The sequence below is a fragment of the Hyaena hyaena genome, unplaced genomic scaffold (genome assembly GCF_003009895.1).
Source record: "Hyaena hyaena isolate Hyena2069 unplaced genomic scaffold, ASM300989v1 scaffold_96, whole genome shotgun sequence".
NCBI classification, from domain to species: Eukaryota; Metazoa; Chordata; class Mammalia; order Carnivora; family Hyaenidae; genus Hyaena; species Hyaena hyaena.
Genome location: NW_024080729.1, coordinates 3277397 through 3293446, shown reverse-complemented (window position 1 = coordinate 3293446; position 16050 = coordinate 3277397). Strand labels below are relative to the sequence as shown.

General features: G+C 38.6%; 1 protein-coding gene across 3 annotated transcripts in view; it reads right to left on the bottom strand.

Moving 5' to 3' along the window:
* SLC26A8 (solute carrier family 26 member 8) overlaps positions 1-16050 on the bottom strand; it is a 69647-nt gene that overhangs the window by 43815 nt on the left and 9782 nt on the right. For all 3 annotated transcript variants that reach the window (XM_039235247.1, XM_039235246.1, XM_039235245.1), the window contains exons 3-4: positions 13421-13560; positions 722-838 (exon numbers count right to left, since the gene is read on the bottom strand). In XM_039235247.1, the coding sequence (XP_039091178.1) occupies positions 722-838; positions 13421-13560 (257 nt within the window). The remainder of the gene's footprint in view (positions 1-721; positions 839-13420; positions 13561-16050) is intronic.

The window sequence follows — 16050 nt, the reverse complement described above, 5'->3', positions numbered from 1 at the left end:
AACAAAGACAAATCTTACCTTTAAACTACCTAACAGAAACAAAACTCTAAGTGCCTTATCATCTGTATTTGAAAGTGATTGTGATGTGCCCCAGGAGCTTGGAAATATGGGAATAAAACTGTCCTCTCAGTAGCCAAATGTAAAATCAACACATAATGGATTTTAGTAAAGACGTGTGATATTGTCCTTAAAAAAGGCAGGGTAGCACTCTGCATCTAGGACAGTGGGATGGTAACCAGCCTGAATATACAAACATATCTGGAGAAAAAGTATGTCAGTCAAAATGATTGTCAGTCAGCCTGGGTGGTCAGTCGTTCAGTGGGGAAGCCCAGGGAAAGCCACTTCACTAAGTGATAGTTGGCAATGCTCTTCCAACATTATCAGGGTGTTTTGTGATTTGATTTCTATGCTGGTTTACTTACCTAGGTGAATAAAATGTGCTGCTTCTGTTATCTTCAACTATTGTGGTCCCTGTAACAGTTATTTCTAAATATAAATTAGGAGATGGACTTTTGACTCAGGGAAGGCTGGCCGATTTGTCCGGAAGTGACACTAATAATGACACACTGGAAGTGTTCAGTCTCTAAAATCTGAACACTGAAATGGATAGAATGTCCATCTTCTGTTTCCTTTTTTTGTACCTGAAACAAAGTTTCAATCTGGGTTCTTGGCAAGAAGGAAATGATCAAGACACCTCGCATGGTTCGGGTCCTGCACTCACCAATGGACATTTGATGACATGATCCAAAAATGACATAAATTACTGAAGAACAGAAAGCTGCGTAACAGACATTGAGAGGAGGAATCAGTTGCCTTGCCAGCAAACTAAATGTCAGGGCTGAAAAACAAGAAAATTTAAGTAAGAAAATGTAGGCTGGCTTTAAAAAGCCACCCTAAATAAAAACTGTGAAGAATATTTAAAATAAAAACAACCCAATATGTAGCTGACTGAGTGTGGTAACAATATCTCTTGATATACGGTCCTTAATTAGCACCTTTTATTATCTCCTTTGATTCCTAGCTTCTCCTCCTACTACATGCATTTTACACCTCAATTCTAAGTCAGAGGCTTAAGCACCTTTCACTTCAAGGGCTTCAAACTAATGGTGGAAAAAGAGACATCACAACAATGAGACCTCTATTCCAACAGCTCACAAGCAGCCCCATTCCACCCCTAGTCTAGTTAGTGGAAGATCCTGGGAATCCTCTAGGACTGGAAAGAAAGCTGGAGAGTGAGGCAAGGATCCCACTTAACTAACTTGATTCCAAGTTGGTATGTGTCATCTCTCTCCCGTATGCCAATCACCCTACTCCCTTCTTTTATCTCCTTCTTCTATACTTGCTATCTTTTCTTGTTTTTTAAGTTTATTTTTCAAATTAGGGGAGGGGCGGGGGAGGCAAAGAGGAATTGAAGTGGGTTTGCACTGACAGCAGAGAGCCTGACAAGGGGTTTGAACCCACGAACCCCAAGATCATGACCTGAGCCGAAGTCGGACACTTAACCAACTGAGCCACCCAGATGACTCTACTTTCTTTTCAAGAAGCACCATGAGAATTTGCAAATTTTGAAGCAAATGGATTAACATGCATGGTGGCATCTTTTGACGTCTCAAGCCCATGGCTCCTGCCTTGAGGGCCTGTCTTCAACCTACATCGGACTGTGTACTCATCTGAATTCAGTTAAGAGTTTAGTGAGCTGATTTAGTGTCTTAGACAAAACAAGGCTGTGTGTGCATGTGTGTGTGTGTGTGTGTGTGTGTGTGTGTATGTGTGTGGGTGTGTGTAGAAGGTCAAACGTACAAAAATAAGAGTCTAATGAATTCCCATGTACCCATCATCTACTTCAACAGTGGTCATCTGATGGCCCATCACCTCCTCTATTCCCTCATCCTCTCCCATTCCATATTATTTTGAAGCAAATTCAAGACATTAAATATACCATCTGTAGATACTTCAGTATATATCTTTAACAGAAGACCTTTTTTTTTTTCTTTAAAAAGTAATCTCTATTCCCAACAAGGGGCTCAAACTCATGACCCTGAGATCAAGAGTCTCATGTTCTTACTAACTGAGCCAGCCAGGTGCCCCAAAAGCAGACCTTCTTTTAATTTAACTACAATATCATCATTATACCTAAGCAATTAATAACAGTCAGTGTTTAATTTTCTAGTCAATGTTCAAATTTCCCTGCTTATCTCATAAATGGCTGTTGTGGCAGGTGGTCTCTAAGATGATTTGCAATGGTTAATTGGTATTCATGCCTTTGTGTGATCTCTACCCCTTAAGTGTGAGATGGACCCTGTAACTTGCATCTAATAAACAGACTACAACAAAAATGGTAGGGAGTCACTGTTGAGAGTAGGTTGCTAGAAGACTGTGGCTTCTGTCTTGGTTGCTCTCTGACTCTCTGTCTCTTTCATCCAGGTCACCAGTTACCAGAGTTGGCTTCAAAGGTGTGTGAGCAGTGCAATTACACAGGGCTCAGAAGGCTCCACACTTGGCTTATTGCTCGATTATGACCATTTTGAAATTCTGAATAACTTTTGGATGAGAGGTTCCACATGTAGTCGGGCCTGCCAGCTGCCATGATGTGAGGATACTCAAGCACTGATGGGGATGCCCACAAGATGAGAAACATGTGAGGGAGCCTGGAGGCTAATCCTCCAGCCTGAGTAGAGCCTTGAGATGACTGATAGCTTGACCACAACCACCTGAGAAACCAAAGATATGGTGGATTTTGGGGTGATCTTTAACAAAAAAGTATTTGCTGGGGCACCTGGGTGGCTCAGCCAGTTAAGCATCTGACTCTTGATATCTACTCAAGTCATGATCTCATGGTTCAGGAGTTGGAGCCACACTTGGGATCTGCACTGACAGCACAGAGCAGAGCATGCATAGGATTCTCTCTCTCCTTCTCTCTCAAGATAAATAATAAAACATTAAAAAAATCATTTAGTATTATATGTTGTGATTTCTTTTACAATCCTTCAATCCTTGTGTTTATATCAGGACACAAATGAAGTTCTCATGTTGGTTGACATGTCTTTTACATCTTTGTAATTTATAGTCTCTCCTTCCACATTTGTGTCCTAACCAAGGCTCTAATGATTGCAAACACACACACACACACACACACACACACACACACACACACAGAAAAATTGCTCAAATCAGCTCAAGCACAATTGGAAATTTACTAAAAGAGAACAAAGGGCAGTTAGACTTCAACAAAGACTGGAACCAGAACTGAAAAGCCATTGGGATCCAAGGCAGCTATTTCTCTATCTTTTTTGTCTCCAGGCTTGTACAGTCTCCTGTCTTTATATACAATTTGGGGCTACTGTGAACAGCATTGTCATGAATATTCTTGTACATGTCTCTTGTTTATGACAGTAACAATCCAGGGACACCTAGATGGCTCAGTTGGTTAAGCTTCCAACTCTTGATTTTGGCTCAGGTCATGATCTCACGGTTTGTGAGCTCAAGTCCCATGTCAGGCTCTGTGCTGACAGCATGGAGCCTGCTTGGGATTCTCTCTTACCCTCTCTCTCTGCTCCTGCCCCACCTGGCTCTCTCTCTCACTTTCTCTCAAAATAAATAAACATAAAAAATGCCAAACTGTTTTCCAAATGGCTTTATAATTTACACCACCAGCACTGTGTGACGATTCCCATCAACTGCATCTGTATTAGCACATGATACTGTCAGATTTTAAATTTTAATGCATATGAGTTAGCGTGTAACTAATTTAAATTTCACTTTTCACTTCATGGATTATTAATAACATTGATAAATTTCATTGAGTTGTTTCCTTACAGATCTGTAGGAGTATATATATTATAGATTTGAATCCCTTGTTGGGTGTATGTGTTACAAATATCTCTCCCATTCTGTGGCTTGCTTTTCAATCTTTGTGTATCTTTGAATGAACAAGACTTTTACTTAATTCAATTTATTAGTCTTTTCCTTTTAGGCGAGTGCTTCTTATATCTTTTTTAAGAAATAATTTTCTACTTCAAGATCATGAAGATATCCTCCTAGATAATTCTAAAAAATCCTTATTATTTTACCTTTCACATTTAGGTCTTTAATGTACCAGGGGGTTTTTGTATATGGAGTGAGGTAGAGGTCTAAAAATTGTTTTTTCATGTAAGTATTGGGTTGTTTCATATCATTCATTAAAAAGTTTATTTCTAGGGGCACCTGGGTGGCTCAGTCAGTTAGGTGCCTGACTCTTGGTTTCAGCTCAGGTCATGATCTCATGATTTGTGAGTTCTAGCCCTTCCATCGGCCTCTGCACTGATGTTGAGCCTGCTTGAGATACTCTCTCTCTTTCTCTCTCTCTCTCTCAAAATAAATAAACATATATATTTTAAAAGTTTTTTTTCTATCGTGATACATCTGAAAGAAGTTAATATATATGTGTGGCTTTTTTCTGTTGCATTGGTCTAATTGTCTATCTCTGCAATACCACAGTGTTACTAACTATAGTAATTAGTTTAGTGATAACGTTGATGTTAGTTAATGCTTATTTTTATTGTGAAATATAATATACATATAGAAAGTGTGTTAAAATGGATGTTGAGCTGAATAAATACTTCTAAAACAAACACCTTTGTTATCACCACCCTGGTATTTGATTACAACCCCATCTATCCCCACAAAAGTATTCATTATTTTGACTTCTGTGATAATATTTTGCTTTTCTTTATAGTTTTACCACTAATGTACATAATTTTTAAACAATATAGTTTAGTTCTGCTTGAATTTTCAGTTTGAATTTTATATTAATGGAGTTACACGGGATACAATTTTTATTTCTGCTTCTTTCACTCAATGTTACATAGATGAGAACCTTCCATGTTGTGGTCAGTTGCTTGAGATTGCTCATGCTTTTACTGTGTATTCCAATATATGCATATATGAGTGTTTATTTATTCTGTCTACTTTTAATGAATGTTATCTTAAGAATTATAACTTTATATTAAAGTCTTGATAATTGGAGGGGCAAGTCCTCCTGTGTTGCTTTTCTTCAGAGAATTTGACCATTCTTGGCTTTTTTTTTCACATTTTAAAAAATGTATTATTGAGAGACACAAAGAGCATATGCACATGAGTCGGGGAGGGGCAGAGAGAGGTGGGGACACAGTATCCTAAGGAGGCTCCAGGCCCTGAGCTGTCAGCACAGAGCCCGAAGCAGGGCTCAAACTCACAAACCTGATCATGCCCTGAGCTGAAGTCGGACGCTTAATCTACTGAGGCACCCAAGTGCCCCAGTTCTTGGCTTTTTGCATTTACAGGTACATTTTAGAATGTGCTTAAAATATTCCATTAAAAAATGGGTTTACATTAAAATTATAGTGAATCTATAACATTTATTTTGAGAGAACTGAGATCTTTAAATATTGAGTCTTCTTTTATGTTTTATTTTATATTTGAGAGGAGACAGACAGACAGACAGAGTGTGAGTGAGGGAGGGGCAGAGAGAGAGAAGGAGACACAGAATCTGAAGCAGACTCCAGGCTCTGAGCTGTCAGCAGAGTCCAATGCAGGGCTCAAACTCATGAGCAGTTGAGATCCCGACCTGAGCCGAAGTTAACACTTAACCTCTGAGCCACCCAGGCATCCCTAAATATTGAGTCTTCTAACCCATGAACATGCTATATTTCAATTAATTTCCATTAACTTAATTAATTAATATTACTCAGTAAAGTTGTATAATTTCTCTAAACAGGTCTTACACATCTCTTAGTTTCCTTACAATTTACTTCATATTTGTTATGCTTTGGTAAATGGTATCCTTTTAAAAATTTCACTTTCTTTTTCCTGCAGGTATATAGGAATATAATTGATTTTTATATATTGATCTTGTATCCAGCAACTTTGACAAAATCTTATTAATTCTATTAATTTATTTGTAGATTATTTTCTTCATTAAAAATTATCATCCATGAAAAATGTAGTTTTATTTCTTCCTTTACAATCCTTACACCTTATATTTCTTTTTCTTGCTTTAATACACTGCCTATGAATTCCAGTATAATGTTGAATAGCTCCTATTTATTCTTGATAAGCAACATTTAGCATTAAGAGAAAGTCTTTTGAAATGTAGGGTTTCAAATAATTTTCCAATACATGGAAGTAAGAGAATTACGTGGTAAGCACTTGAGAGTGCTAAGTGGTCTAGTCTCAGTTAAGCTTAGGCTGTGGAGAAATAAAGGGAAACCAAGTTTCCAAACTTTTCAACACTTAAATTTTTTTTTTTTAATTTTCAGCTAGTTTTAGACTCACAGAAAAGTTAGAAAATAATGGGGAGGGAGCGCCTGGGTGGCTCAGTCGGTTAAGCGTCCAACTTCGCCTCAGGTCATGATCTCATGGTTCGAGAGTTGGAGCTCTGTGTCAGGTTCTATGCTGACAGCTCAGAGCCTGGAGCCTGCTTCAGATTCTGTATCTCCCTCTCTCTCTGACCCTCCCCTGCTCATGCTGTCTCTCTCTCTCAGAAATAAATAAAACATTAAAAAATTTGAAAACATAATAGGGAGTTTCCATATATCCCTTACCTAACATCTTCTAATGTTAACATTTTTTACAGTCTTAGTGTAATTATCAGAATCAGGGTATTAACATTACAAATTAACTAAAGACTTCATTTGAATCTCATCAGTTTTCTTACTAATTTCCTTTTTCTGTTCCAGGACTCTATCCAGAGTCCCACATTCTATTTAGTTGTTATTTCTCCTTACCCTGCAAGCTGTAATAGTTCCTCAGTCTCTGTCTTTCTTGACTGACACTTTGAAAGAGTATTAATAGATAAGTTATTTTGTCAAATGCCCCTCATTTCGGGGTAGTCTTAAGTTTCCTCACGATTGTACTAAGATTACACATTTTTGGCAAGAATGCTACAGACATCACCTGTTGTGTCCTTCTTAGTGCATAATAGCACAGGATTTATGATCTCTATATGCCTTACTGCTGGTGATGATATAGCAGTGATCACTTGGTTCAGGTTGTTTCTCCCAGGTTCTCTACTGTAGAGTAGTGGAGTAGTTAAAAAATATCTTGAGGAAGATATTTTGAAACTGTGCAAGTCTCTACATAGTTTGTAAACTTTCACCCACTAATTTTAACATCAGTTAGTGGATTTTATCTATGACAGTTATTACTGTGGTGTTTCCCTAATGGTGATTTTGTATTTCCTTTTACATTTATAAATTGGAATTTTACTATGAAGAACATCTAGCAGTTTTTATCTACCTACCTATTTATTTATTTAATTTTTAAGAAAGATTTTATTTTTTACATTTATTTATTTATTTTGAGAGAGAGTGCAAGAGAGGGGCAGAAGGGGGGGAAGGGAGGAGAGAATCCCAACCAAGCAAGCTCTGCACTGTCAGCACCGAGCCCAACACGGGGCTCGAACCCACAAACCGTGAGATTATGACCTGAACCGATATCAAGAATTGGACACTTAACTGACTGAGCCACCCAGGTGCCCCCTAAAATATTTTATTTTTAAGTAATCTCTACACCTAATTTGGGACTCAAACTCACAATTCTGAGATCAAGAGTCACATGCTCTACCAACTGAGCCAGCCAGGCACCCCTAGCACTTTTTAAATAAGTTCTTCACCATTTAGTATTTTTATTTCACTGGAAGAAAATTATTAAATGTCAGGTACTACCTAGTCAAGTGCAAGTAAAACTTTTGAATTATTTACAGTACAAATTATTTCATTATTCACACTACTTAAAATAATACACAATCTCAGTTAGTTAGCAAGAGTTGCTCAGATTCATGTATTCATATAGTTATGTGATCATTATTATTCTACAAAGATCTTGAGTATCCACTATACGCTAAATACTATGCTGGATGCTAGGTATACTTATACATCCTAATGCCATTGTTCTTTTGGTATGAAACTACACTGATGATTTGGTAATTTAGCAATGAGATGTCCACAACTTTGACCATAAAGGAAGGACCTTTGATGAGTGGGAGTCAGTAGAAACTCATAGTTAAAGAATCAGTACCAAGAGTTCAGGTCTCTTGTTGCAGCCGCACAGGAATGCTCTGGAGACTTTCTGATACTTTCCTGGAAGTGAATGTACTCATATGAATGGATCATTTTGGTTTATAGCTGCCACACAGAAATTCGGAAAGGTACTCCTTTATTCTGGGAACGTAAGGCTAGTTCAATATTTAAAAATCAATATAAGGCCTAAAGAGAAAAATCACACGGTCATATCAATAATGCAGAAAAATATTTGACAAAATACAACATCCACTCATGATAAAAATTCTCAGCAAACTAGAATAGAATGGAAAACTCCTCCACCTAATAAACGGCATCTACAAAAATCCTACAGCTAGCATAGTACTTAATGGTGAGAGATTGAGTGCTTTCTGTCCGAAGATCAGGAACATGACAAAAATATCTATTTTTGCCACTCTTATTCAACATAGAGTACATAGAAGTCTGAAGTCTAGTCAGTACAATAAGCAGGAAAAAAGTCATAAAAGCCATTCAGATTAGAAAGAAACACAACTGTCCCTATTTACAGATGACATGATCATCAATGTAGTAAACCCCAAGGAATCTACAAAAGATTTTTAGAATAAGTGACTTGCAGAATACAAGGTGACTACACAAATCAATTGTATTTCTATATGCAAACAATGAACAATTGGAAACCAAAAATGTTCTTAATCACCCCACACAGGGTCTCCTCCAAAATGAAATGCTCGGGTATAATTCTAACAGCCCATGGGCAGAATGCTGAAAACTACATATGCTAATGAAAGAAATCAAGGAAAACCAAAGTAAATGGAGAGATATACCGTGACCATGAACTGGAATCTCAATATAATAAAGACATCAATTATCCCCTAAGTGATCTATGGACTTAATGCAACAGCTAGGAAAACCTCAGTAGGGTTTTTTGGTAGATTAAACAAGCTGATTCTAAAATTTATATAGAATAGCTAAAACAGCTTTGAAAAAGAACAAAATTGGAAGGATCACACTACACAATTTTAAGACTCATTATAAAGATAGAAAAATCAAGACATGATATTGGTAAAGGGATAGACAAGTAGGTCAATGGGACAGAATAGAGAGTCCAAAAATAGACATACAAAAATATGGCTCTTTGATCTTTGACAAAAGTGCAAGAACAATTCAATGAAGGACAGTCTTCTTTAAAAATCATGTTGGAAAAAAAAATAATAAAAAAATAAAAAAATAAAAATCATGTTGAAAATGTAATAAAAAATAAACCTTGACCTAAACTTCACATTTTATGTAAAGATTAGCTCAAATGGATCATGGATCTAAATGTAAAACACAAAGCTATAAGACTTTTAGGAAAAAAGACAAAAAATCTTTGTCTGGGGATTAGGTGTAAAGTTCTTATACACAGTAGGAAAAGCACAATCCATAAAAGGAAAAAAATGGATATATTGGACTTATCAAAATTAAAACCTTTTGTCTTATGAAAGACACTGTCGAGAAAAAAAGATAAGCTACATACCGAGAGAAAATATTTGCAAATTGCACATCTGACAAAAGACTGGTATCCAGAATATATAAAAAAATCTCAAAAATTAACAATAAGAAAACAGAATTTTTTTCCAATTAAAAAATGGGCAAAGGAGTTGAACAGGCACTTCACCGAAGAGGTTATGAGAATGGTGAATACGAACATGAGAAGATATTCAACCTCATTAGCCATTAGGGAAATATAAATTAAAACTACGATGAGATCTCACTACATACCTCTTGGAATGGCTACAAGAAAAGATACTGAAAACTAGCCTTCATCAAAATCGAGAATTTTGCTCTGTGCTCTATGAAAAAGATGAAAAGACAGGCTACAGATTGGGAGAACATATCTGCAAAACACCAAAGACAAAGGACTAATATCTACACTAAAGAAATAACTCTTGAAACTCAGCAGTGAAAATGCAAACCGTCCAATTAGAGCACAAGTGAAAGACAAGAAGAGCCATTTCATTAAAATATTTAGGTGATTAATTAGCATATGAAAAGATGTTAAACATCGTTGGTCATTAGGGAACTGCAAACTGAAAGCAGGACAAGACCTCACCGGATCCCAACTAGAACGGCTAAAATAAAAAGTAGTGACAAATGCTAGTGGGGAGGCAGAGCAACCGTATCCCTCAGAGACTGCTGGTAGGAATATAAAATGATGCAACCATTCTAGACGACAGCTTGGCAATTCTAAATGTGCAACTACTATACAATCCCATAATTGTGCTCCTGGACAAAAGAAGACTATGTTCATTAACCTACACACAAATGTTTCATAGCAGCTATATTTGTAATAGCCAAAACTTGAAAATGATCCAGATGTACTATAAGGTGAATGTTTAAATAAGTTGTGGTGCGGAGCACCTGGGTGGCTCATTGGTTAAGCGTCCAGCTTTGGCTCGGGCCATGATCCCATGGTTCGTGGGTTTGAGCCCCGCATCGGGCTCTGTGCTGACAGCTCCGAGCCTGGAGCCTGCTTCGGATTCTGTGTCTCCCTCTCTCTCTGCCCCTCCCCTGCTCACACTCTGTCTCTCTCTATCTCTCCAAAAATAAATAAACATTAAAAAAATTGTAAATAAACTGTGGTACATCCATACTATGGAATACTACTCAGCAATAAAAAACAGGAATAAACTATTGACACATGCAACAACCTAGATGAATCTCCCGAGAACTAAGATGAGTGGGGAAAAAAAGGCAATCTCAAAGAATTACATACTACATGAGTCTATTTATATAACTTTCTCGAAATGACAACATTCTAGAAATGAACAAACAGATTAGTGGTCTCCAGGGTTTAGGAGGATATGGGGGCAAGGGGTAAGTGGGGGTAACTATAAAAGGGCAACATGAGAAGCACCTGGATGGCTTAGTTTGTTGAGCATCTGACAACTGATTTTGGCTCGGGTCATGATCCCAGGGTTGTAGGATCGAGCCCTGCATTGGGCTCTCTCTGAGCTCGGAGCTCAGAGCCTGCTTAAGAGTCTCTCTCTCTCTCTGTCTCTCTGCCCCATACCCCCACTTGCACTCTCTTTCTCTCTCTCAAAACAAAAACAAAAACAAAACAAAAAACAAGCTTAAAAATAAAGGGTACATGAAGGATCCTTGTGGTGTTGGAAATGTTCTGTTCTATATCTTGATGGTATATTGTTTTGTAAGATGTTACCATTGGGGAAGAGGGGAAAGGATACAAGGAATCTCTCCATAGTTTCTTACAAATGCATGTGAACCTATAATTACCTCAAGATAGGAAGTTTAATTAAAAAATACAGACAATATAAAGTGAAGGGTGTGGAGGAATTAGAATTTTCATATCTTGCTCGTAGGAATGTAAAATGGCGGGTATAGCCACTCTAGTACATAGGTTAGCAGTTTCTTATAAAGTTAAACACACACCTACTATATGACCAACAATATCACCTTAGAGACATGAGAACTATGTTTACATAAAAACCTCTACCTGGGGCGCCTGGGTGGCTCAGTTGGTTAAGCACCCATTTCTTGATTTTGGCTCAGGTCATGATCTCACAGTTCGTGAGATTGAGCCCCTAGTCAGGTGCTGACAATGTGGAGCATGCTTGGGATTCTCTGATTCTCTCTCTCCCTCTCTCTCTGCTCCCCCCCCATAAATAAGTAAACACTTTTTTAAAAACCACGTACCTGAATGTCCATGGCAACTTTGTTTTTGGCAACCCAAAACTGGAAACAAAATGTCTATCAACAAATGAATAAATAAACTGTGGTATTGCCATCCTATGGACTATTACTCAGTAATGAAAAGGAACAAACTATTAATGCATATTACACTTTGCATTAATTTCAAAGATATCACGCTGAATTCAAGAAGCCAGCCTTTGACAGTTATATACTGCACGAGTCCATTTATCTGATATTCTCAAAAAGGCAAAACTATGGTGATAGAGAACAGATTAGTGGTTGCCAGGGGAGGATGTGACTAAAGGGGTGGCATAAGCACATTTGGGGGCTGATGGAACTGTTCTGTATCTTCACTGTGCTGGTGGTTTCAGAAATCCACACATGTGTTTGAATTTATAGAACTCAACACCAAAAGGAAAAAGTCAATTTTACTGCAGGGTAAGGAATTATTAAAAAAGGATCCCTTTTGGGGCGCCTGGGTGGCTCAGTCGGTTAAGCATCAGACTTCAGCTCAGGTCATGATCTCACCGTTTGTGGGTTCGAGATGTGCATGGGACTCTGTGCTGACAGCTCAGAGCCTGGAGCCTGCTTCAGATTCTGTGTCTCCCTCTCTCTCTGCCCCTCCCCTGCTTGTACTCTGTCTCTCAAAGATAAATGAATGTTAAAAAAAATTTTTTTTTTTAATTAAAAGGCATCCTTCTTCTTCAACGAACAGTCTTGTGCCAGAGTTGGATGTCTGGTACCTACCACTTGCCCTTTTGCTTGGCTTCTTTGTGCTTTGCACCACCCATACAATCACAGGTTTCAATCCCCCCTGGCTTGTTCCAAAAGAATAGAGAAATAGTATTTAAACAATACCATGTAGGGAATTGTGTGAACTCTGAGTAAAGAATAAAATCTTTTCACTTTCTCTGTGGATAAATTTGATGTTGGGTTCACTTTCCAGTGGTTTCATTGGAGACATGGTATTGGTGAAATGTCAGCTATGTTCCCAGCCAACATTGGTTATGGTAAAAATGAGCCAAATTAGTCTACTATATCTGGACCAAGAAGACTGGTCCAGAACGATAAATATCTAGTAGGAATCCCTAGCTTTGAGCCTCTCTGAGCATAATAACTCTTGTAATGGAACATGCCATTTGTGGGACCCTGAAAGCAACAGATAAGAGAATGACACGAGATGTTGGTTCTATTTGGGAAATGAGTCTTCTAAAACCTGGATAGTTCCCATACCTCTGTCCGTGTGATCTTGTCTTGTATCTGAACTGCCCCTTGGAAGACCAAAGAGTGGCCCCTGGATTGCCATGTGTGTAACTTACTGAAGAGATGCTAGCATGCTGTTTCCTGTCCTCCACCTTCCTAAGAAAAACCAGTGCCCCCTGAGGTCTATTGTAGCTGTGTGAGTGTGAAATGACTAAGCAAGCAAAAAACAAACAAACAAAAAAACACCAAAAACCAAAAAAACCAAATGACCATTGAATGGGCATTGTAAATACTCTGCAAAGTATTTGTGGCTCTAAACTAACTGAGTCGTTTGGAACCATGCTGGAAGAGCTGGAAATCTGGCTGGTAAGGGAATAAATGGTAAAAATGTGAATGGAATTCACCTAATTCTTTTTCTCGTCTCCTAGCACAAGTAAATTGTTTAATCTGGGTAAGCAGACAAGGCCTGATGGGTTGTGGGTGAAAAGACTTTGAGTCTTCCTTACCTTGGGGAACTTGCACAAGGCCAACGCTTATACCGGCAAGTAGGTCTCCAAGAAGCCAATCCTTGAATCGGTACAAACACACCCACTCCAGGAAGGGAAAGATCGTTAGTATGCATCTTAGGAACTTGTGCCATGAGCAGCTATGAGAAAGAAGAACAGAGACTGGATTCGATTTTCCGAAGAAAAAGCCCGCATAGCCGAGAAAAGGCAGTGTGGCATTCTTCCTCCCATACGGCAGTTTCTTGTCGGCATTACTGATGTTCTAACAAGCCGGACTAGATGATTCTTTGCTGTGGGACCATCCCGGGCACTACAAGATGTTTAACAGTATCTTTGGGCCTCTACCCACCAGATGCCAATAGCACGCTCCCCACCCCCACCCCCCGCCCCCATGACGAGCAAAAAAATGTCTCAGAGCATTGCCAGATGTTCCCTCAGGGATGAAATTGCCTCTGGTTGAGAACCAAATGTCATACATATGACAACAACTCAGCCTTATCGTCTAGCATACAAAACAGGATGTTTGGAAAGAATTAAACCTAGCAACTTTCTAGTAGAAACAATGGACTGTTAATGCTTTCTCTTGATAAGCACAGCATTTTGAGATGTGATATTGATGGGAGCCAGGGGCAGTGAACGCATCTGTGACGTTCCCATAGACTAATTTTTTTTAATGAGCATTCATTCTATGTGACTTTGATCTGTAGTATGTAGAAATTTATAGAATATATAGGCAATGGGGGGTGCTGGGTTGCTCATTTGGTTAAACATCCGACTTCAGTTCAGGTTATGATCTCGCGATTCGTGAGTTCGAGCCCCCCATCGGGCTGTTTGCTGTCTGTACAGAGCCTGCTTCAGATCCTCTGTCTCCCTTTCTCTCTGCCCCTCTCCCACCTCTCTCTCTCTCTCTCTCAAAAATAAGTAAACATTAAAAAAGAAGAAGATTTTTCTATAGCTAATGGAATCCTGTGCTTTAGCCATTAGCCATGTAAAGAAAAGGCAATGAAATAAAACTTTATTATCCTTTACCCTAGTGGACATCAATCCAAAACAATTTTGTTATCCAGAGGTCATTTGACAATGTCTGGAGACATTTTTGATTGTCAACAACTCAGAGAGGGGGTGCAATTGGTAGGTAATGGGTAGAGGCCAGGGATATTGCTAAACATCGTACCATGCATGGGACAGCCCCCCCCCCCCCGCCCCGTCCAAAATGTTAATGATGCTGAGATTGAAAAAACCTACTTTAACTTTTATTTTATTTATTTATTTTAAAATGTTTATTTATTTATTTTGGGGGAGTGGGGAGAGGGACAGAGAGAGGGGGGAGAGAGAATCCCAAGGAGGCTCTGCACTGTCAGTGTCAGGAACCATGAGATCATGACCTGATCTGAAATCAAAAGTCTGACACTTAACAGACTGAGCCACCTGAGTCCTTCATTTATTTTTAAAATAAATTTATTAATCAATCTCCCTTAAAGTAGGCTTCATGCTTAACCCAGAGCCCAACATAGGGCTTGAACTCATGACCCTGAGACATGAGCTAAGATCAAGACTCTGATGGTTAACCAACTGAACCACCCTCCATCTCCCCCAAACTTTAGATCATCTAAAACAGCAGAATCATAAAGCAGTCACTTGGTTAATCAATCAGCCAGTAAAATGAATTTGGTTTCAAATTGCTTTTTTGCTGTTTCCATTTTAGTATGGGCTAAAAGCAAAATGTATGAAGATTTTTCATATATGAGCTATGTTGGATAACTGAGATTTGACTACAGCAACAAATATAACTTTAGTGTATGCAAGGCTAAAATGTGTGTGCAGAAAGAACTTCACATGTTTGATTCTCACAACGATGAGCCTTACTATCCTTAAGGTAATTAAGACCAAATAAGTGTAAGTGACTTTTCCAAGGTCACAGTGGTGTGGGCAGAGCTGGGGCTAAAAACTACCAGGTCTAATGATTTCTACTTCAGTGTTCTATACACTCTATTACCATCATAGTTCCTACTGACAGCTATTAAATTCTGTTCGGGAGCCAGGAACAAGGCCATTGGTTTGGAAGGAACATCACATTGCTATTTTTATGAGTCCCTGGATGTTAGGCAGGTGCACACAGTGTGCTTTCCTCAATTATAGCCCCCAAAGGGGAGAGCAGAACATGTCACTGGGACAATTTGTTTCTTCATCTGGTCCAGTCTCTCCTTCTCTCCATATGTCACTTGGCAGAAGACAAGCCACCCTAGGCAGAGTCATCAAAGCTCATTAGCATGGAATAAAAAATACAGTGGACCTGGAATGCTGAGGCTCTAAAATTGAAAGAAAATCAAGGAAGGAGCTAGAGGAATAGGAATTGGAAGCCAGTGGGGAAATAGTGTAAGCATTTGGACATGAATCTGGATTTGACTGAAGGCATTGTAAAAGTGAAGAATGTAAGAGTCATTGTGAAAGCACAGGGGACATTTTGACAAGAAAGAAGTATCTGTAGTTGCTAACAAAGGGGGAGAAAATGAGGAAAGAGATGAGGTTTTCTTTTCTTTTTTTTTTTAATTTTTAATGTTTTATTTATTTCTAGGAGAGAGAGAGAGAGAGAGACAGCATGAGTAGGGGAGGGTCAGAGAGAGAGGGAG